Consider the following 22,567-nt stretch of genomic DNA (forward strand, 5'->3'; position numbering starts at 1 on the left):
TTATTTCTTCCTTAATCCAGGTATGGTTCAGAAGTTGACTGTTCAGTTTCCATGAGTTTGTAGGCTTTCTGGGGGTAGCATTGTTGTTGAATTCTAACTTTAATCCATGGTGATCTCATAAGACACAGGTGGTTACTAATAATTTTTTGTAACTGTGTAAGTTAGCTTTGTTACCGAGTATGTGGTCAATTTTCGAGAAGGTTCCATGAGCTGCAGAGAAGAAGGTATATTCTTTCCTCTTCGGGTGGAATAATCTATAGATGTCTGTTAAGTCCATTTGCTTCATTACCTCCATCAATTCTCTAATTTCTCTGTTAGGTTTCTGTTTGATTGACCTGTCCATTGGTGAGACAGGAGTGTTGAAGTCTCCTACTATTAGTGTGTGTGGTTTGATGGCTGCCTTGAGTTTTAGTAATGTTTCTTTTACATACGTGGGCGCTTTTATATTCGGGGCATAGATATTCAGGATTGAGACTTCATCCTGATGAATTGTTCCTGTTATGAGTATAAAATGTCCTTCTCCATCTCTTCTGATTGATTTAAGTTTGAAGTCAACCTTGTTAGAAATTAGTATGGCCACACCTGCTTGTTTCTTAGATCCATTTGCTTGATAAGCCTTTTCCCAGCCCTTTACTCTGAGTAGGTGCCTGTCTTTGTGGTTGAGGTGTGTTTCTTGTAGACAGCAGAACGTTGGATCCTGTTATCGTATCCAATCCCTTAGCCTGTGCCTTTTTATAGGTGAGTTTAGCCCATTGACATTAAGTGATATTAATGACCAGTGGTTGTTAACTCCGGTCACTTTTTTAGTAGTAGGGTTTGTGTGTTTCCCTTCTTTGAGTTGCGCTGGTGAAAGGTCTCTAGATGACTGAGTTATTGTGGGCATTGTTGGACTCCTTGGTTAGTGATTTTCCTTCTATAATTTTCTGTACGGCTGGATTTGTGGCTACGTATTGTTTGAATTTGTTTTTATCCTGGAAAATTTTGTTTTCTCCATTTATAGTGAACGAAAGCTTGGCTGGATATAGTAGTCTGGGCTTGCATCCATGATCTCTTAGTTTTTGCAGTACATCTATCCAGGACCTTCTGGCTTTCATGGTTTCCATAGAGAAGTCAGGTGTAAGTCTGATAGGTTTACCTTTATAAGTAACTTGGCCTTTTTCCTTTGCGGCTCTTAATATTCTTTCTTTATTCTGTATATTTTGTGTTTTGATTATTATATGGCGAGGGGATGTTTTTTTTTGATCCAGCCTATTTGGTGTTCTGTATGCTTCTTAAACCTTCATAGGTACCTCTTTCTTCAGGTTGGGAAAGTTTTCTTCTATAATTTTATTAAGTATATTTTCTGTACCGTTGAGCTGCACTTCTTCTCCTTCTTCTACTCCAATTATTCTTAGGTTTGGTCTTTTTTGTGTGTCCCAAATTTCCTGAATGTTTTGTGATGAGAATTTGTTGGTTTTGCGGTTTTCTTTGATCAGTGTGTTTATTTTCTCTATGGTATCTTCAGTGTCTGATAGTCTCTCTTCTATCTCTTGTAATCTGTTGTTAGTACTTGTTTCTGTCATTCCTGTTCATTTACCCAGATTTTCCATCTCCATTCTTCCCTCGGTTTGTGCTTTCTTCATTGCTTCCATTTCATTCTTCATGTCTTGAAACGCTTCCCTAACCTGTTTGATTGCTTTTTCTTGTTTCTCTTGGTTTTCTTGTGTGTCTTTGAGCGATTTATTCATTTCCTCTACCTTTTTGTTTGTAATCTCTAATTGTTTATGGCAGTTTTTCACCTCCTGTTTAAGGTCCTCTATTATTTTCATATAGTTCACTTTTGAGTCGATTTCTTCTATTTCTTCAGGAGTAGGGTGTACAATTCTTCTTATTTCGGGATCCCTGGTTTCTGGTGGTGTCATGTTGCCTTTCAGATTGTTGGAGGAATTCTTGTATTGGTGCCTTCCCATCTCTTCCTTCAAATGGAGCCGGGAGAGGCCTGGTCTCTTGGTCCAGTCTTTGCTGTGATTGACTCTCAGGGTATATCTCGTCAGTGTAGAAGCAGGAACCGTTCCCGTCCAGATGGGATTCCTCAGCAACCGTCCTGATGGGATTCCTCAGCAACTAAACAGGGCCGCTGGTAGCCCAATGATCCAGGGCCAACAGGATGAATGGAGCAAGTCAGAAATTATATATATTTAATAAAAATTAAAATTACCGTGTTAATTTTTCTATAATACTTCTTATTATACTGTACGTGTACCAGAAATGTCATGTTCTTAGATTTTTAATTGTTAATTATAGTATTTGAGGATTCTGATATAATTAAATATTAATCGATCATTAGACATCTGCTTTGTCTGGTAAAGAACATGGAAGACTGAAGTCTCTAATCTCATCTGATTTTCTTGTTGGCTTATTTCTCGATAATATGGTTAAAGACTGGATTGTTTTGAGATTTATTTTTACAAATTTTAATTGATGTGTATGTACATATGTGGGTGTTTGTGTGTGTGACTGCAGTTGCTCATGGAGTCCAGACTGTGAGCTATACAATATGGGTTCAGAGAACCCAACCCAGGTCCCATACAGGTATAAGTACTATTACCTACCAAACCATCTCTCCTATCCACACTATATACTTTGGAAAGAAGCTGTGTTATCTAGCACAAGTTTCATTTAAAAGAACCCACAAGTCACTCTTCCACCAGCTTGCAATGGAAGAAACTTCCCACCTGTGTTATCCAGTTTTGCTACTCTCACATTTTCAGTTGGGCATTTTGTTAGAACAACGAAGAAAAGAATTGATACAGTATAGGATAAAAATGGAATAGAAGGAGGGGGGACTCGCAAGATGGTTCAGAGGGCAAAGACACTTGCTGTGTGAGCTTGGTGACCTGGGTTTGATCTCTAGAACCCATGAAAAGGTGTAAGGAGGGAATGGACAATAATACGGAGCTGTCCTCTCATTTTCACATATTTACCTGTTCACTGTCCCATCTTTCCCCGTCTCTCTGTCTGTTGAGGGAGCTGCGGGCCTGCGTTACTGCCACACAGGTCCCAGCCGGCTGCCTAGCTTATGCCCCAAAATAACAACACACAAACTCTATTCATTTAAACACTGCTTAGCCCACTAGCTCTTGCCTCTTATGGGCTAATTCTCATTGTTTTGCCTAACCCATTTTTAGTAATCTGTGTAGCACCAGTCTTACCGGGAAAGATTCAGCATTTCTGACCTAGCAGCTAGCTTCAACACGTCTGCCCGGGAGAGGGGAGCATGGCGTCTGAGCTCACTTCCTCTTCCTCCCAGTATTCTGTTCTGTTTACTCCACCCACCTATGTTCTAACCTATGAGGGCCAAGCAGTTTCTTTATTTACCAATGACATTCCTCCATCATTTCCCCTTTTTCTGTTTAAACAAAAAAAAGGAAGGCTTTAACTTTAACATAGCAAAATTACATATATCAAAACACTTATAAAGCAAGAATTACAGTTACAATATTTACATCTACTTTATCTTTTATCATAACAAAGTAAAACAACTATAATAACTATCTATCTATTCTTCAACTCGATCAAAGACTCCAGAAGGATATAATATTTCCTAAGTAATGAGAAGTAAGCAACTTAAAAAACTCTAGAAATCACAGAGACATCTCACTGCCTGGACAGTCACCCAAAGTTTCTCTGTACCACTGGGGCATCCATCTTCAGCCTACAGCCTATATCCAGCAGACATTTCCATGAAGCAGGAAATTTCAAAGGCGGTTCAGTCACTCTCTGCTGTGTCCTGCAGAATGTCGTGCAGACTCTTTAATGAATCAGAAACCCTGACAGATCATCTCACCTTTAGGCAAGTTCAGCAGTTCTCTCTCTGCCGGTTCTCTGTGTCCAGATTATGCAACAGTCCAGGCAAGAGCAGTTTCTTGCCCAAATGGCTAACCAACTCCATAAGGAGCCTCTTCAATGTCGATCTTCCTCTTGAAGTAGATTGGTGCTGCCAGGAGCAGATGTGTCTCATTGTCATGAAAAGCCCTAAGTTATTAAAACATTTAAAATGCCATATTCTGTAGTCTTTGAAAGATATGAAGAATGCCTATCTGAAATATATCTATTCACATCTAGAAAATCTAACTAACATGACTACAAGCTTGACTATTATTGATGATTATCCATTAACAACCTATATTTCCGAATTATACATTATATTTTTAATGAACTACACAATCACAATACCTTCATCAAGATTAGAAATACATATACACATAACAAAATTGACCTTAAAATCCATACCAATGCAAATTATTCATATATATATATATATATATATATATATATATATATATATATATCATCCCCCTTTCAATAAAAAAGAACATTTATTTTTTTTTCTTTTAAACGATTTTTTTATTGAGAAAAGGAGAAAAAAAAACAAGTTTCCACCTCCTCCCAGCCTCCCATTTCCCTCCCCCTCCTCCCCCCCTAGGCCCCCACCTCCAACCCTTCTCCGCCTCCCCCCACTCCTTTCCCCCTCCCTCTCCAGTCCAAAGAGCAGTCAGGGTTTTCTGCCCTGTGGTAAGACCTAGGACCTCCCCCCTCCGTCCATATCTAGGAAGGTGAACATCCAAACTGGCTGGGCTCCCACAAAGCCATCACATTACGTAGGATCAGAAGCCCGTGCCATTGTCCTTTGCGTCTCATCAGCCCTCTCATCAGAGCACTGGACCTCTGTCTCTAAAAGAACATTTATAAACAATATTTGGGAATATTGGCACAGTTTTTTCTCTCCAAACTGCTTCGTGCTGAATGGGGTGCTGTTATCTAGGATTTTCATGGTATAACCTGGGTGGTAGGTACATTTCAGTCAGCAGTTGAGTCAAGTAATTTTAAGGTGTTCACTGCTGCAACCTTTCAGGAGGGTGTGGTCTATCATACAATATTGGGATAGAAGCAATCCACAGGGTTTCTTCCTCTGTGAAAACAAAAGGAGGACTTTTCCAAAGCATCATAACCTTAGATCCAATTTTAACATCAAGGTATTTCAAAATATCTACCTTGGATTAGTTCAGCAGCATTTATAAACAAATATCTTTTAGCAGCTATTGCTCTTTCCTCAGCATTCAAACAATTCAAAGAGAGCATAATAAAATACAGTATCAAGATTATCTGTGTATTTTCCATCTTTGTTCAGCTTTATTTTAACCTCTATTTTGTTTATTTTTACTTTTTGAGACAGGTTCTTTGTATATCTTTGTCCTGGAATAAGTCTGTAGACCAGGCTGTCCTTGAACTCACAGAGATCCACTTGCCTCTGTCTTCCAAGTGCTGGGGTTAAAGGTGTGTCCTACCACACCTTGAAGTCACAGAGATTTGTCTGTCTCTGCCTCCCAGGCATTGGGATTAAAGGTGTGTGCTACCACACCTTGAAGTCATAGAGTCAATCTACCTCTGCCTCCCAAGTGTACCACCACACCCAACTACTTCCTTTTTTTCTTTTTTACTTTTAAGAACTTTAATCTTTAGCTTGCATATATTTTAAACACACGGTAAAGCATTTAGAGGTTTTCTTTGTCTTTGAATCTCTCTTTACTGTATATCTCTCTTTTTCTGACCACATGAGTCTTTATGGAGAGGATTAAAGCTGTGGCTTTGACGACTAGACCCAGCCCATTCCTTAGCTTTTCAGCTGTAGTTATTTTTATTGCCACAACTCTATGGCATTTCAAGGTCCTTGCCAGCAAGCAAGCTGCAGCATTCTGCTCACAGACCACACTTAGTCAGATTGCCTGCCTGAAAGAGTCAGAGTTTGCCCTGGCAGGAAGGCCCAGAAAGCTGGCATTTTAAAATGGCACAGCTTTTTTTCCTGCTATGGCTGAAAACCAAAAAGCATGTGGTCTGCTTTTTATCAACACTATTTAATTGTTTCTTGTCAGGACCTCTTAGAGTTGCAGGGATTTGCAGCTAAAGCTGAGTCAGGAAACCTCTCTTAAATGACAGCGTTTTCCTCTAGCAAGCAGAGCAGACCCGAGAAATTGCTGCTATGAAGACAACATTCTTTACTCTATTCTTTCCCAAGCTTTTTCAGGCTTTCTGTGGATTCAGTTATCCACGTCTGGGTGCCATTTGTAGGAGGAGTGGTTGGCTGCATTCCCACCTACCTCCCGCCCGGCTAGCTTTGTACCTGAAATAACAACACACAAACTGTATTCTTTTAAACACTGCTTGGCCCATTAGCTCTAGCCTCTTACCGGCTAACTCTCACATCTTGATTAACCCATTTCTATTGATGTGTGTAGCACCATGAGGTGGTGGCTTAGCGGGAAAGATTCTAGCCTATATCTGTCTCGGGTGGAAGAATCATGGCATCTGCCTCACTGCCTTCTTCCTTCCAGCATTCTGTTCTGTCTTCCCCACCTACCTATGCTCTTACCTACCAGGCCAAGCAGTTTTCTTTATTAATTAATGAATGAAAGCAACAGAGAGATAGAAGACCCACCTACAACCCCCCCCCAAAAAAAACCAACTCCCCTCAAAAAACCCAAAAAACAAAAAAAAAAATCACTCAGAACACCAAAAAACAAACCGAACCAAAAAACAACAACAACAAAAAAAAATAAGAAAATCACATAGCCACTCAGGGCCCTCAAGAACTATCTGACCTATGATGGAGGTACTGGCAGGAGCCACGTTTATTACCAGAACTCTATGGAGTTTCAAAGTCCAGGTCACCACCAAGAGGCATGCTGTTGGCTATCCATAAACACCATTTAAGTGTTTGCTGGTGGGTTCTCTTAAAACAGATGCAAACTTTTTGCAGCTAAAGCTGAGTCAGGAAGCCTCTTTGAAATGAGACACGCTTGCCTCTAGCAAGCAGAGCCCACCTGAGAAAATGCTACTACCAAGAAGCCATTCTTAACTCTGTTCTTTTTGTGTCTAGAATTCTTTCTCAAGCTTTCTCGGGTTTTAAGTTGACTACTTTTCACGTTGGCACCATTTGTTGATAGAGGTTTCTGTCCCACCTGGTCCCACAGCTGTTCAGTCCCAAAGAAACACACAGAAGTCTACATTAATCATAAACTGGTTGGCCTATTAGCTCAGGCTTCTTATTAATGCTTATATCCTACATTAACTCATAATTCTTATCTGTGTCAGCCACATGGCTTGGTTCCTTTTATCAGCAAGGCAGTCTTACCTTGCTTCCTCTACATCTGGGTGACAACTGTGGACTGAGCCTTTCTTCTGTTCTGGTTGCCCCACCTACCTGGTCACGCTTCCTATACTTCCTACCTGGCTACTGGCCAATCAACAGTTTATTAAAGCCATACTTGTGGCAAATCTTTGCAGGGTAGAAGACAATTGTCCCACAACAGTTTTGGGAATTCTTGTGCTGGCCAAGAATAGAGACTTACTTAGGTTGGCTTCTTTGATGGCATTGTTATGACATTTGTCCCTGGAGCAAGACCTTATGGGGGTGACTGTGGAAATAAATCATAATTCCAGAATCCAACATTTGCTCTATTCAAAATAGCTCTTCCCTTAGGTCATCACAACATCCCCTTGTCACACCAGGGCTGCTTTCTTATCAGGATTCCATTGTCCTCTATTTCTGGCCCCACCTTCCCCATCTTTACTCACACATGTCACCTGCTCACCCACAGATGACTTGCTTATACATTAATATCATTTCTGCTTTTACTAACTCTGGCAAGAGGACTCTTGTGTCTTGGTGTGAGCATCATGGTTACTTGTTTCCAATACATCTTAGAGTTGTGACCTCTGTAGGGACCATAGGTAGAACCGAAGGGGAAAAAAAAGGCATTCCTAAGGTTCCACAGTGCCCAACAAATGACTTATAGATGGCTCCAGTCTAAGAATGAAACTGGGGCTACTTCACAGAGGACATTGAGATTCCTGAGTGCAGATAATGCTTGTCATGCCCCAAGCCACATCCTCTCCCTTGTTTGATTAATTTATGTCTATGGTGTAGCACATCAAGTTTATTACTCTTTGATTTAATTTAATATTATTTAATGCTGTAGATATTTCTATGAAGACAAGGGAATTATTTAGCTTTTCTCAGGTACAACAGAATGGTGTAGAAATTAATGGCCTTTCTCCCTTGAGTCACTCTTAACCAACTGGGGAGAAATTTAGTGGGAGGGTATCCTGGCTGTCCTGTCTGTGGAGATGCACCATTTCTAGCTCCTTCTCCAACAGCCTACAGAGGTAATGAGTTGTTAGATTACCATATAGTTTATCATGTTTACCTGTTCTCTCTTACTTTCTTCACCCTCTACCCTGGCCTCATGTGGTAGTATCTTAAGAACAGCATCCATTTTTTTTCTTTCAATCTCTTGTGTTTTGTTACCAACGAAGAGTCCTTACTATTAGCACAGACTCCATGAGTTGAATCCTTTGCAAGACTGCCTCCATGTCAGATATCAATTGCAGGTCTGGAGAGGCCCCTAGAACTGCTGACAGGGTGACATGCTGCTGATGAATTTAAAGGCCACATGATGCCCCTTCTTGTGATGGCAATTATCAGAACTGTTCTTGGAGCTTTTTGATGATTTCATACTTATAATTAGAATTCAATTATAAAGGACACAACCCAGGAACAGTCCAATGGAAAATTTGCTAAGGGCAAGATTGTGGTGAGGAGAGACACACTGAGCCTCCATTCATAGGGGTTGCCAAGGCTCACTCTGATGCATGTGTGGCATTGAAAACAGGTGACAATCACTTAGATTTCTAAAGTAAAAAATAATAGGATGGATGTGCTGCCCACAGTGACCATTGAAATCATACACATCCTGGAAATCCTGATTAAGACTTAGGCCTGGGGAAGTGACTGGGTCCTAGTGCCTGCTACCCTGATGAGACCCGAGTTCGGAGCTTGAGAACCCAGGTCAAAAGTTGGGCATGATAGAATGCACCTGTAACCCTAAACCCTAAGCTCCTTAGAACTAGCTGGTCAGAAAGTCTAGACAATTAGAAAGTACTAGGTTCAATGAGAGACCCTTTCTCAAAACCCACGGTGGAGAGTTGTAGTGGCAAATCAAATGTTCCACTGTCTGACTTCTACACTCTGCTTCCTACTCATCTTCATTATCTTCATGGCTTCCACAAATGCATCTCTGCCTCTCAGGCCCAAGTTTGCATCCACACTTTGCAGACGACTTTCCCAACTCTATCTTTCTGTCTTCCAACTTCATTGAACATCGGCCCCAGAGCTCTTGCTTCCCTGCTCGGACCTCTGGCCTTCCTCCCTTTTGCACTGAGAGGAAAGCAGTGTACTGCAGCTTTGCCACACACCGCTTGCAACAACACTGCTTTCTGCAATGATGCTTAATTGTAGGTTTTATTGACAGACTTATGTTATGCCCCCCCAGGCACCCATCTTGAATCAATTAGAATCAATTAATCACACTGTGATTAACTTTAATTGTGGGATATTTCCTACACCCAGCAAATGTTTCAATTAATATTTTACCCCCTGTGTTGACAAATGATCTATTGTACTTGAGATTAACTAAATGTTAACATGGTCCCAATTAACACTGTATCACCAATAAAAGCTGCCTTGACTGTCAATACTGAACCAAATCTGTGACGGTCTATCATTTACAGTGCACGGCGTGTGTTATCTCAGTGCCACGGGGACTTGGCCTCTTGGTAAAGATACTATGTGACCTAGTTGAAATAGGAAACTGCATTTAAAGTTATTGTGAACCTTGAGTTTTTTTACTTTCTCTTGAAATAAAACCTTGTCTACCTAGAAACATCACTTTTTCTGCCCTTTATTGCTGATCCCACAGTTATCAATTTATACATATTTTTGGTTTCTTTTGTTTGTTTGTTTGCTTTTTGAGACAGAGTTTCTCTGTAGCTTTGGAGCCTGTCCTGGAACTAGCTCTTGTAGACCAGGTTGGTCTTGAACTCGCAGAGATCCACCTGCCTCTGCCTACATGGTTTGTTTTATAAGTTTTTATAAGGTGCTTTCATATTTAATAGTTTATATAAAATGTAGCCCGGGCTGGCCTCAGACTTGCTGTATAGATGGCGAGGACCACGATTTCCTGAGCCTCCTACTTCCACCTCCGCTGAGGTCATAGTGCCTGGTGGAGACAGGGCTGGGATCACACCCAGGGCTGTGTGCACTCTAGGCAAGCTTCTGGCAGCAGAAGTACCTTGCCTGTTCTTTCTCTCATATTTTCTTTGCCTACTCATTCACAGTCTCCTCTACTTTGGATGCCTGTTTACCTAAGTGCTGTTGAACTGGAAATTCCAAACTGCATCTTTTGTTTTCCAATCTTCTCAAGATCTCTCTAATTAGGATATGTTGGTCTATTTCATATGCAAATACTGTTTATCTATGCCTGCACTGATAAGTAGTGGGATTGTTTTCAACTCTGTTTTTAGAAACAATTAGGGATTGGATTTTTATTTTATTTTATATTATTTTTGTGCAGCCAAACTGGGTCATCTGTATAAAATCCACCCTTACCAGGCAAGCAGTGGGTCACAGGACAGATTTAAACAGCATACTGCATTTAGACATACTCAGTTAAGACGGAGACAGAAGTCTGGGACCTGAAGTGGTTTTTCTTCTTTCTTTCATTTATTTTTAATTGAAAAAAATTTCCACCTCCTCCCAGCCTCCCATTTTCCTCCCCCTCCTCCCACTCCTCTCCCACTCTTCCCACTCCTGTCCGCCTCCCCCCCCCACTCCTTTTCCGCTCCCTCTCCAGTCCGAAGAGCAGTCAGGGTTCCCTGACCTGAGGAAAGTCCAAGGTCCTCCCCCCTCCATCCAGGTCTAGGAAGGTGAGCATCCAAACTGGCTAGGCTCCCATAAAGCCAGAACATGAAGTAGGATCAAAACCCAGTGCCATTGTCCTTGGCTTCTCATCAGCCCTCATTTTCCGCCATGTTCAGAGAGTCCGGTTTTATCCCATGCTTTTCCAGTCACAGTCCAGCTGGCGTTGGTGAGCTCCCAATAGATCAGCCCCTGTGTCTCAGTGGGTGGGTGCACCCCTCACAGTCCTGACTTCCTTGCTCATGTTCTCCCTCCTTCTGCTCCTCATTGGGATCTTGGGAGCTCAGTCCTGTGCTCCAGTGTGGGTCTCTGTCTCTATCTCCATCAATCGCCAGATGAATCTTCGATGGTGATAGGCAAGATATTCATCAGTATGGCTATAGAATAGGGCCATTTCAGGTTCCCTATCCTCAGCTGCCCAAGGAACTAACTGGGGACATCGCCCTGGGCATCTGGGAGCACCTCTAGGTTTAAGTCTCTTGCCAAAACTAAGATGGCTGCCTTGATTAACATATATGCTTCCCTGCTCCCATATCCACCCTTCCTTTATCCCAACCATTCCATTTCCCCAAGTTCCCCCCATCCTCCCCTTCTCACTTTTCTCTCCCCATCTCCCCTTACCCCCATCCCACCCCACCCCCAAGATCCCATTTTTTGCCCAACAATCTTGTATACTTCCCATATCCAGGAGGGTAACTATATGTTTTTCTTTGGGTTCACCTTCTTATTTATCTTCTTTAGGATCACAAATTATAGACTCAATGTCCTTTATTTATAATTAGAAACCAATTATGAGTGAGTACATCCCATCTTCATCTTTTTGGGTCTGGGATACCTCACTCAGAATAGTGTTTTCTATTTCCATCCATTTGCATGCAAAATTCAAGATGTCATTTTTTTTTTACCGATGAATAGTACACTAATGTGTATATATTCCATGCTTTCTACATCCATTCTTCCATTGAAGGACATCTAGGTTGTTTCCAGGTTCTGGCTATTATAAATAATGCTGCTATGAACATAGTTGAACAAATGCTTTTGTCATATGATAGGGCATCTTTCGGGTATATTCCCAAGAGTGGTATTGCTGGGTCCAGTGGTAGGTTGATCCTGAATTTCCTGAGAAACCGCCACACTGATTGCCAAAGTGGTTGCACAAGTTTGCATTCCACCAGCAATGGATGAGGGTACCCTTTCCTCCACAACCTCTCCAGCAAAACTATCGTTGGTGTTTTTGATTTTAGCCATTCTGACAGGTGTAAGATGACATCTCAAAGTTGTTTTCATTTGCATTTCTCTGATCACTAAGGAGATTGAGCATGACCTTAAGTGTCTTTTGGCCATTTGAACTTCTTGTCTTGAGAATTCTCTGTTCAGCTCAGTGCCCCATTTTTTAATTGGGTTAATTAGCATTTTACAGTCTAGTTTCTTGAGTTCTTTATATATTTTGGAGATCAGACCTTTGTCTGTTGCGGGGTTGGTGAAGATCTTCTCCCAGTCAGTAGGTTGCGTTTTTGTCTTAGTGACAGTGTCCTTTGCTTTACAGAAGCTTCTCAGTTTCAGTAGGTCCCATTTATTCAATGTTCACGTTTGGGACAAGTCTCACTCTTGTATCTCCACAGAATGCTGCTGTCTCATCCATGGGGACTTTCTGAGGGCACCATGGCTAACACGCTGGATTTGCTATGTTTTAGCTTGGCCTCTTCCTTGCTTTGGTTAATTTAAAGCATATAACATATGAGTTGTTATATATATAAAGACATATCCAACCATCATCAGGCAGTATCCAGAGACTGTAAATACATTGGCCTTTAGTACTGGGCAAAGACCAGGAGAGCTCACCCATCACTTTGGTATACATGATGGAGACATAACCATCATCAGTGTGGAATCTCAGCTCCTGTCATAGAAGGGAATAACACATGACTATTAATGCTCAACCTCCCTAACTTCTACACTGATCTTGTTCAGGAAGCTTGCTTTGGAGGTTTGTGTACATGTGTGTCTTGAAGACACATGGAATTACAGAAACAGTTAAAAAAATTCTTTAGGAGCCTTTAAAACTTTGTATAATTTTTTTTAAGTTAGTTCTTTGAGAATTTGGGCAGTGTGTTTTGATTGTATTCACTGCCCAACCCACTCCTCCCAGATCCATCCTCCTTTCCCTACTGGTGCAACTTTGTATCTTCTTTGTACTTTACCTACCAGGTCCAATTTGTGGTTCTTGTATATGCATGCATGTGTGACCTTCCACTGAAGTATAGTCAACTTACTAGGGGTCAACCTACTAAGGGCAACACTCTTTTCACTTTTAATTCTTATTTCTTATATTAAAACATAATCATAAAATCTTCCTTTCCTTCAATCTCTCCTGAGTGTCACTTCATTACCCCTTCTTAAATTCATGACCTCCTTTTTTCTAATTATTCTTGTTACACATTAATGCATATTATATATCCAAACATATAAACACAGCCTGCTGGGTCCACTCAGTGTTGTGTGTATATAATGTTTTCAGGGATGACTCCTGGTACTTGGTAGCCAATTACAGAACTCTTTCACAGGGCTTGTGCTGCTAAAATTGCTGTGGCTTATACTTGCAACTATCTTGCTGTATCAGGAAGACACTATTTCTTTGTATCCATCTACCCCCTCTTTAAAAATGATTCCAGAGCATTGGGAGGAGGAATTGTGGTATGAGACGTCCCATTTAGAGCTACGTATCTCATGATCTCTTATTCTTTGTCTATGACCTGACTAAACACAGGTTCTTGGTGTGACACTGGTGCCAGATATGGATTTCGTCTTGTTGAGCAGGACTTAAATTCAATCAGAAAATGGTTGGTTGTTCCACAATAACCATGCCACTATGGCGCCAGAGCCGCTCGTAGTGTTCAGAATTGGGCAAGACTGATGACTACTTTTCTCCTTTTCTGTGTTAGCGTGCACAGCACCTTTTGGCATTATGAAAACTCGTCAGCAGGAATAAAAGTTACAGTGAAAATTACTGGCTTGAAATGTCTGTTGACTTGATTGAGGTTTCTGTCCCACCAGGTCCCACATCTGTTGAGTCCCAAATAAATACACAGAGGCCTACATCAATTATAAACTGGTTAGCCTATTAGCTCAGGCTTCTTATTAATTCTAATAGCTTTTATTAGGCCATTATTCTTGTCTGTGTTAGCCACGTGGCTTGGTACCTTTGTGGTGAGGCAGTCACATCTTACTTCCTCTGTGTCTGGATGATGACTGTAGACTGCCTCTTTCATCTTCCCGGAATTCTCCTGTTCTGGTTGCCCTGCCTCTACTTCCTGCCTGGTCACCCCTCCTATACTTCCTGCCTGGCTACTGGCCAATCAGCATTTTATTAAAAATAATACAAGTGACAGGATAAAAGACCATTGTCCCACAGCAAATATGTCAATGTTTTTATTCATTTATTTATTCATTTCATTAAAAGTCATTAGAATTTATTAAACAATGTTTTCTTTAAAATATATATTTATATCCATAAAATCCTTCACCAAAAATTATTATTCACAAAAACAAAAGTTCCTTCTGGAAGTAAACTCGTGTGGCTACTGAGATGACAGGTATCTGCTGTGATACTAGAAACTGCTTCTTGTCCTTTCATTGGCAACCTGTATCCTATTGTTCAAACAAACAGAAAACAACCAGAAAGGTCACTAGCTAGGCTCCATTGCACTTCCGTCCTTCCATAGGAAAGGCAGGTCATTTTCCACCGTCCACTCTGCTAACCAGTATCCGACCGATAGCCACACAGCACTTGTGAGCAAAAATTCTGACCATCATGGTGCTTCACTTCCTGAGTGTGTCGTCGCCATCAAACAGTGGTCTACACTAGATCAAAGTTTCCAATTGCGCAAAGACAGCTCAAGCGTCAAGTAATCCCAGCCTGTTTTAGGGAGTTTTGGGTGTTTGTTTCAGCCACTGCAGACCTTGCCTTGTGTAGATCACCAGGTCCACCAGGCTGCTGTTGAGGCTCAAGATATGCACCTTTGTGCTGAGCTGAGCAAAGAATTTTTTATTCTCATTTGTAAGGGCCTCTGACTGTTCCCAGAGTTCCAAGGCTTTAAGGAGGTGGTTTGTGATGGTGAAATAGGCAAAGGTCTTGTTCTGGATGGTGACTGGGACACTGACGGTGGCCATCATCCCACCAGCACTTGACTGGGACCTGACAGATCTGGCAGGAGAAGGCACTGGGGAGAGGGAGGACGGAATACCTGTGCAGAGAGAAGAATTGTTGAAGTGGTCACCAAGAGAGTGAGAATACTTCATTACTATGTCCTTTTTACAGCGAAACATCGCCATGTTCACCAGTGACTGGCAACGTAAACATAAAACGTCAAATATCTTTTCTTGTGCTGGCACCGTGGCATCCGAGAAGGATTTTAATGACATCGTGAACTTAATGAGGTCTTCAGTTTCTGAGTAGACAGCGTACGCTGCCTTTACTGAGCTTTCTGACTCCATGGCCATCCCACACTCAATTAAAGACAGGACAGCTTCCAAATACTTGAAGGCCTTTTTGATCTTCTTCGTCATTGCCGCTGCTTTACACTTCAACCTTTGAGCTTCCTTCATGTAAAAGTCAGCTTTCTGCATGTAAGGTTTCACTTGTGGCTTCCCTGGTTTACAGTTACCCTTTGGCGAAGAAGGCACTAGGAACGCGTTTGTGGCTTCTCTAGAAGACCCTTTGTATTCCGAGCCCTTGGCCTGCACTTTCGGCACTTTTCTGGGCTTGGGAACAGAAGAGTCCTTGTCATTGGCATTGGCACTGCCTGCACTTTTGGGAGGGTCCTGACCACAGGTGTCTGCATCCGGCTTTGGCTTCTTGCCTGCAGTTTTGGTTGACTTCTGGGAGGAGGAAGAGGCTGACACAGGTGGCAGAGAAGGCATTTTGGACGTCTCTGTTTTGGAAGATTCAGTATGGGAAGAGGAAGAAGAAGTACAATGTGACTGGACATCTTTCTCCCTTCTGATTTTCTTGCTGGCACGGTCTTTTTCTGAGTCGCTGCCCTTTCTCTTCTTGCTCAGTCTGCTGGAGCCATTGCAGTCTCTCTTTTCAGAGTCTTGCTTCTTATCTGCTTGCGGCTGCCTGTCTTCTGCTTTCCTAGGGCTGCCACCCTTCCCCAGGGGCTGGGGAATCCGAGTGAGGTGATCTAGGTTTATCTTCTCTACCAAACTCATTGGTAGTGAAGAGTCCCTGAGCGGTGAGAGCAATTCGGTGTCTCTCTTTTGACCGTCTTCCCGGACACTTGCAATTTGTTGGCAGTGGCTAGACCTGCCACTGCTGCCACCACTGCAGCCCCTACCACCGTGGGGTGGAGTGAAAGAGTTCCTGTTTAGAGCTTTGTCCTTTGACAGCTGAGGGCCTGAGGGAGCCTGGGAACCCTTGTGCTTCCTTTTCTCCTTAGGGGCAGGCTCGGCTGCCTGATGGTTGGGCATAGGAGCTTCAGGCTTAGGCTCCCTGCCTTTTGCCTTCATCTCGGGTTTGTCTTTGGAAGTCTGTTTTTTTGATACAGAAGGCAGGGGTCCTGGTTTACTTTCCACCTGGCCAGAGCCCTTGGCAGGATTTCTGGGTTGTTTGGTTTCAATAGTTCGCTGAGGTGGGGACTCCTGTTGGGCAGGGGATTTCTGGCAGCTCCTCTCCTCAGGTTGGGGCCCTTCAGTGGGATCCTGGACGGCTTTGCTGGAACTCTTGGGGGGAGAGCCTTTGGACTCAGGGTGTAGCTGGTCAGTGTTGCGGTTTTCACCATTATTTTCCGACTTTGCACTACTGGAATGTGCTGACACCACCGGCTTGGGGAGAATCTGGGGAGCGCTTGGAGGTGCAGATAGGGAAGGAAGCTTCTCTGCAGCTTGTTCAATGTCGCTCTCTTCACTATCACTGAGCTGCAGGTCCTCCCAGAGTATGGATGTTTTTTGCTGGGAATTGGGATCCGGCTTGGGGAGAATCTGGGCAGCGCTTGGAGGTGCAGATAGGGAAAGAAGCTTCTCTGCAGCTTGTTCAATGTCGCTCTCTTCACTATCACTGAGCTGCAGGTCCTCCCAGAGTATGGATGTTCCTTGCTGGGAATTGGGATCCGGCTTGGGGAGAATCTGGGCAGCGCTTGAAGGTGCAGATAGGGAAGGAAGCTTCTCTGCAGTTTGTTCAATGTCGCTCTCTTCACTATCACTGAGCTGCAGGTCCTCCCAGAGTATGGATGTTCCTTGCTGGGAATTGGGATCCGGCTTGGGGAGAATCTGGGGAGCGCTTGGAGGTGCAGATAGGGAAGGAAGCTTCTCTGCAGTTTGTTCAGTGTCGCTCTCTTCACTATCACTGAGCTGCAGGTCCTCCCAGAGTATGGATGTTCCTTGCTGGGAATTGGGATCCGGCTTGGGGAGAATCTGGGCATCGCTTGAAGGTGCAGATAGGGATGGAAGCTTCTCTGTAGTTTGTTCTGTGTCGCTCTCTTCACTATCACTGAGCTGCAGGTCCGCACCGAGTGTGGATGTTTTTTGCTGGGAATTGGGATAAATTTTGGAAGCCGGATCGTATTGATTTTGGCTTTGGGTTGCAGAACTATTGGGCAGAGGCTCCTTTGTAGGGAAAGGAGATCTGGATGACTTGGCCGTACTGGGTGTATGCTTGGTCTTGGCCGTCCTGGGTTTATGCTTGGCTGTCCGAGGAGGGAGCCACGAATGGGTCATTTCCTTCAGAATCTCCTCAATGCAGCGGACTTCATTGGAGAACAACTGCTCCACCGACTCCGACTGTGAAGATATCTTCAGTCTGGTGAGTTTGGCTTTGGCTGGCACTTTTACATCCAGTTTTTCGAAGCTCTGCTGACCATTGTCTTCCAGTGGCGGCTTCAGGCCCAAGGACTCACTGGGAGCCTGATTCTGACCGTCCGTGGGCCAGATACATGTCATGGGCTTCTGCTGCATTGCAACACTTTCTGAGGGAAGGGGTGGGGGTGGAAACGTTTGAGAAGAGGCCACTCCCAGTCTCATAATAACCACTGAACTGGCGAGAGGAGGCTCGTTATCTTGAAACTTCACCTTCAGGTCCTTGGAAGAAGTGTCCAGAGGAGTCGCGTTATCTTGAACCTTCACCTTCAGGTCCTTGGAAGACACGTCCGCACAGTAGCCTTTATTGCTAGTGCTACTGCTGCTGTAAACCTTGCTGGTTCTTTGCAGTCTGGAATGTACAGGGGACAAATGGGACACAGGGGAGATTAAGGGTGAGAGTTTTTTAGCCGGAGCTGAGTCACCATCAGCTCTGCGGTCACACTTTTTGTGGTTTGAAGAGTGCCCCTCCTGACTGAGGCGATCTCGAGTCAGATGCTGTTTGTCGGGTGGACCATAGTTTTTGGCATGGAGACTTGGCACTGGCTCCATCCTTGGTGGTGCCATCTTTGAACTGTGGCTAATGTTACCAACAAAAGGTGATCCACGGGCAGAAGAAGTACCGAAAAGCTTGTGGTAGATGTGCGTGCAACAGGAGTTGGATTCAAGGCTCTCCTTGTCATGAAATGAAGGATATTTCGGCTTCCCCTGGCTGTCTTCAGAACCATTTGGACACTGAGTACAAGACATAGATCTCCATAACTCCTTCATCACTTCGTAGTCTCCTAGTATGTTCTGTATCCGACGCGACAACTCATCCCTGTTTGTAGTCTTGTACGGCTCTCCAAACAGTGGCATCTTTTCTGCAAACACCTCTTTCTCCGGGTGAGCTTCTTGGTTGCCTCTCTCCTTCTCTCAAATCCGAAGAAGGTTACTATTTTCACTGATGTCCTTGAATGCAATTAATGGCGGTCAGTAGAAGGTGCTCATTTTCCAGGCTCTCTGGTTCTATAGTTATGTCTGGGGTGTCTGTGTCACCTGCCTTGACCTGTTGAGATGCAGGGACAAGAGAGTTCGACTTTAGAATTGTGGGAGCCAATGGTACAGGCCACACTTTGGCGCGTGCAGGCTGTGGGCCAAGTGCCCCTGGCTCTGCCAGCTACCAATTTGCCAACTTCCGGCATTGGCCACCCAGAATACCCCAGGCCCAGGCCACGCCCTCCGTGCCAAGCCACGCCCATAGCTTCACCCCACCCCCACTTGGCCCCAAATGCCCACATTTTATGACTCAAGTATGTGGAGCTTTTGAATTTCCGGGGAGGTGTTTGCAGAAGGGTTAGTTGCTACAGAGGCATCTTTATGCTGTAGTCTCCCCATCTCTCCTACTTCGGTTCACATTCATTCCTTAAAGATTACTGAGGAGCAGGAGAGACTGCTCAGTGTATAAAAATAGTTGGTGTGAAAACAAGAGGACCTCAGATTGTCCTTAGCACCCGTTCAAAAGCCTAGCATAGACACACATATCTGTAACTCAAGGGTTGTGGAACATTGCCAAGCAGATTCCAGAAGCTCAACGGTCAACCAGTCTAGCCCTAATAGCAAGCTTCCAGTTCAGTGAGAGACCCTGTCTCAAAAAATAAGGTGGGATGTAGGAAGACACTTGACATCTGTCTCTAGCTCCTACATGTGTGTGTATGGATGTGTACGCTGCATGCACATGTGTGCATATACCACACAAATACACACATACACATACTTTATACATGATTAAGCCACTATGGAGATCAAGAATTAGCCTGCAGGGATCCTATAGAGCCAGCCATGATAAATTAGGACAGAGGGAAGGAGTCAAGTGCAGCGTCTGTCTAGAGGAGAAAGGAATGAGAATCAGGAAGCATGAGTGCTGTACAGGGAGGTGACAGCTAAGCTGGTTTTGACAGATGTGTAGGAGTTGAGCACACAGAGAAAGGAAGGAGTCTTAAGGACCAGAGAAGCAACTCCCTCCTTCCTCCCACACTCATACCCTGCCCCCTTTCCCTCCCACCCGGCCAGCAGTCAGAACACAGAAATAATCCTGGATCCCTCGGAAAGAGGAGCAAATGCTCAACACTGTACCGCGAGACTGCGCCAGCTTGCTAAGCGTTCCCCAGCAGCCCTTGTGCCTGTGAAATGCATTTCAAGGCTCATCTGTTCCCTAAATGAGATGTGAAGGCAGTTTACACCTCGTTTACATTTGCGCTGTTTTAAGGAACAGTATAGATGTGACTCCACCCAAGAAAAGAAATGAGGTCAGCTGCTCCCTTCTCTCTATGGAGTGCCTCTACACAACCCTCAGACCCTCCCAGGCACACAGGAACCTAAGCTTGGAGTTGAGCAGGTAAACCAGCCATAAGATAGGTGCTCAGAGCAGAGGCCATTGGGTTCCTTTGATGTGGGGGATGGGTAGCCCTTCTTTAAGCCAGCACTAGGTTCATGGTGTCTAAGTTATTCAAATAGAATGCAGAGATTTTGAATGTACACTTAGAAATTTCACTTTGCACATCCTCTTACCTGAGTATGTGAGACCTCTACTAAAATCGTTCATGCTCCTCTCCTGTCATTAGTGATCTCTTAAATGAGCACTGTGGTGACATTTATTTCCACAGAGCCACTGTGCCATTCCAGAACTTCATATATACAAAACTAATAGTGTGCGCTTTTCTTTCGGGTCTGCTTTGTTTTGCTCACAGGACGCGTGTGAGGGTTGTGTATGCTGCCTTGTGGCTCCACGGCTCATCCCCTTGAATGATTTTTTAGTGTCCTAAATCCTATCTCTTTTTTTGTGTGTCCTCATCCTGATTCTGATCTAGAATTCACTATAATTGACAGAGCACAGTACATTTTCCGCCCTGGTCATTTACTTGCAGAGTGTGAGGCCTTCTGCCCCTCTTTTGCCAGGGGAGAGATCATGTTGCCGTGTTTTAGCAAATTGCTATCTGTATATATGTTTCTAAGTTTTGTGCTTTGAAAGCACTAAGGCATAAGTTTTCCTTATTTTCCCACACCAAGTTTTGTTCCTTCGTGATTGTAGCTGCCCATCTCTGTAGCACGAATTCTAACTGTTCTTTATAATCAGTACCGAGTGTCAGAAGCAGGGGTTAACGCTAAAGATCAGAGAAACAGACCAGTAAGCCCCAAGTGAGTACTCACCTCTATCCAAGCTCAGACCAAGATGGGTGATCCTCAGACTTCCTAGACTGAGCTGGGTCTCCACCAAATCTCATATGGTATGTTCAAATAGCATTTGAGGTCCTGCTTATATAGCTTTCTCTGCCCCGCCTTAAACTTTAATCCCTTCTTGACTCCACCTCCCTAATGCTGGGAGTAAGGGTGTGTGAATCTCAAACACCAGGATTAAACGTTAATCCACTGACTGGCTCAATCCACTGTTTCAAGTAGGCCGGATTAACCTTGAACTCCCAGAGATCTGTCTGCCTGTCTTGTGAGCGCTGGGATTAAAGGTGTGCGCCATTACTGTCTGCCCTCTATGGCTAACTTGCAGTAACCCTGCACTCTAACTCCAGGCAAGCTTTATTTCTTAGATTACAAACAAAATATCAACACATATCTCCATGTCCTCTTGTGGCTTGACTTTCTCATGTTGCCATGCTAACGGCCTTACATCAGCCTTCCTCGGGACTGCAAATGTTTGCTTGTTTCAGTAGGTTACACAAAATGTCTCCTTACATAATTTGTATTCATTTTTCTTTTTTTCATTATTTGAGACAGGATCTCACTATACAGCCCTGGCTGACCTCAACTCATTATGCAGATAAGGTTGACCTTCAAACTCACAGGGATCATCCTGTCTTTGTCTCCAGGCTGCAGGGATTGAAAGTGTGGGCCAACTTTTATTACTATTTTTTAAAACATTTAAAATTAAAAGGACTAATTGCTCTTCATAAAACATTTATCACCCAGAGATACAAATTGAGCCAAATTCCATATTCTAGAAATGCAACTAAAACCAGAGGTAACAATAGATTTTGATTAAAACCACTTAAACATCTCTCCATTCAGTACTCAGGTAGCTAATGATGTATCTAGGTATAGGTTTTAAAGAACTGCTTTGAACAATTCAACATAAAATCATTTGAAATGGCTCTCTTGTTGTGCAATGGTAGACATACATGATAGAATACATTAGTCTCAAAAGATTCTTTTTATGTGCATTTCAAATGACATTTGAACTGCATATTTTGACTTTGGAATGTATCTCTAGAAATCCATATTATTGGGAATCAGTCTACCTCAGGAACCAGCAATACCACTCTTGAGAATATACCCAAGAGATGCCCAATCATACTACAAAAGCATTTGTTCAACTATGTTCATAGCAGCATTATTTGTAATTGCCAGATCCTGGAAACAAACTACATGCCCCTCAATGGAAGAATGGATAAAGAAAGTGTGGAATATATACACATTAGAGTACTACTCAGTGGTAAAAAAAAAATGACATTTTGAATTTTGCATGCAAATGGATGGAAATAGAAAACACTATCCTGAGTGAGGTAACCCAGACCCAAAAAGATGAATATGGTATGTACTCACTCATTAGTGGATTCTAGCCATAAACAAAGGACATTAAGCCTATAGTTTACAAACCTATATGCTTAGAGAAGCCAAATGACAAGGTGAACCCAAAGAAAAACATATATGGATCATCTTGAAAATTGAGAGCAGACAAGATTGCCGGGCAAAAGGTGGAAGCATGGAGGTGGGGGTAAGGGGTTGGAGTTGTGGGAAGAAGAGGGGGGGGGAGAGAAGGGATTAAAGGCATGAGCCACTACTGCCCAGTGAAAATTTTTCTCCCCTTCCAAGAGAGTAGTATTCACTTTGAGCTAGCAATGAGTCCTGGTGAGCAAACAAACACAATAG

General features: G+C 43.2%; 1 protein-coding gene across 1 annotated transcript; it reads right to left on the minus strand.

The window, feature by feature from the left end:
- Positions 1 to 14,888: 14,888 nt before the first annotated feature.
- On the minus strand, positions 14,889 to 18,831 carry LOC121463247 (AF4/FMR2 family member 1-like). Its single transcript, XM_041675364.1, is given in 4 exon segments — positions 14,889 to 15,049; positions 15,052 to 17,172; positions 17,302 to 18,598; positions 18,811 to 18,831. Coding segments are annotated over 4 exon segments (3,600 nt in total).
- Between the last annotated feature and the right edge of the window lie 3,736 nt (positions 18,832 to 22,567).

This window comes from Microtus oregoni, unplaced genomic scaffold, assembly GCF_018167655.1.
Source record: "Microtus oregoni isolate MIOR12 unplaced genomic scaffold, Mior012 000026F_ref0000081, whole genome shotgun sequence".
Lineage (NCBI taxonomy): Eukaryota > Metazoa > Chordata > Mammalia > Rodentia > Cricetidae > Microtus > Microtus oregoni.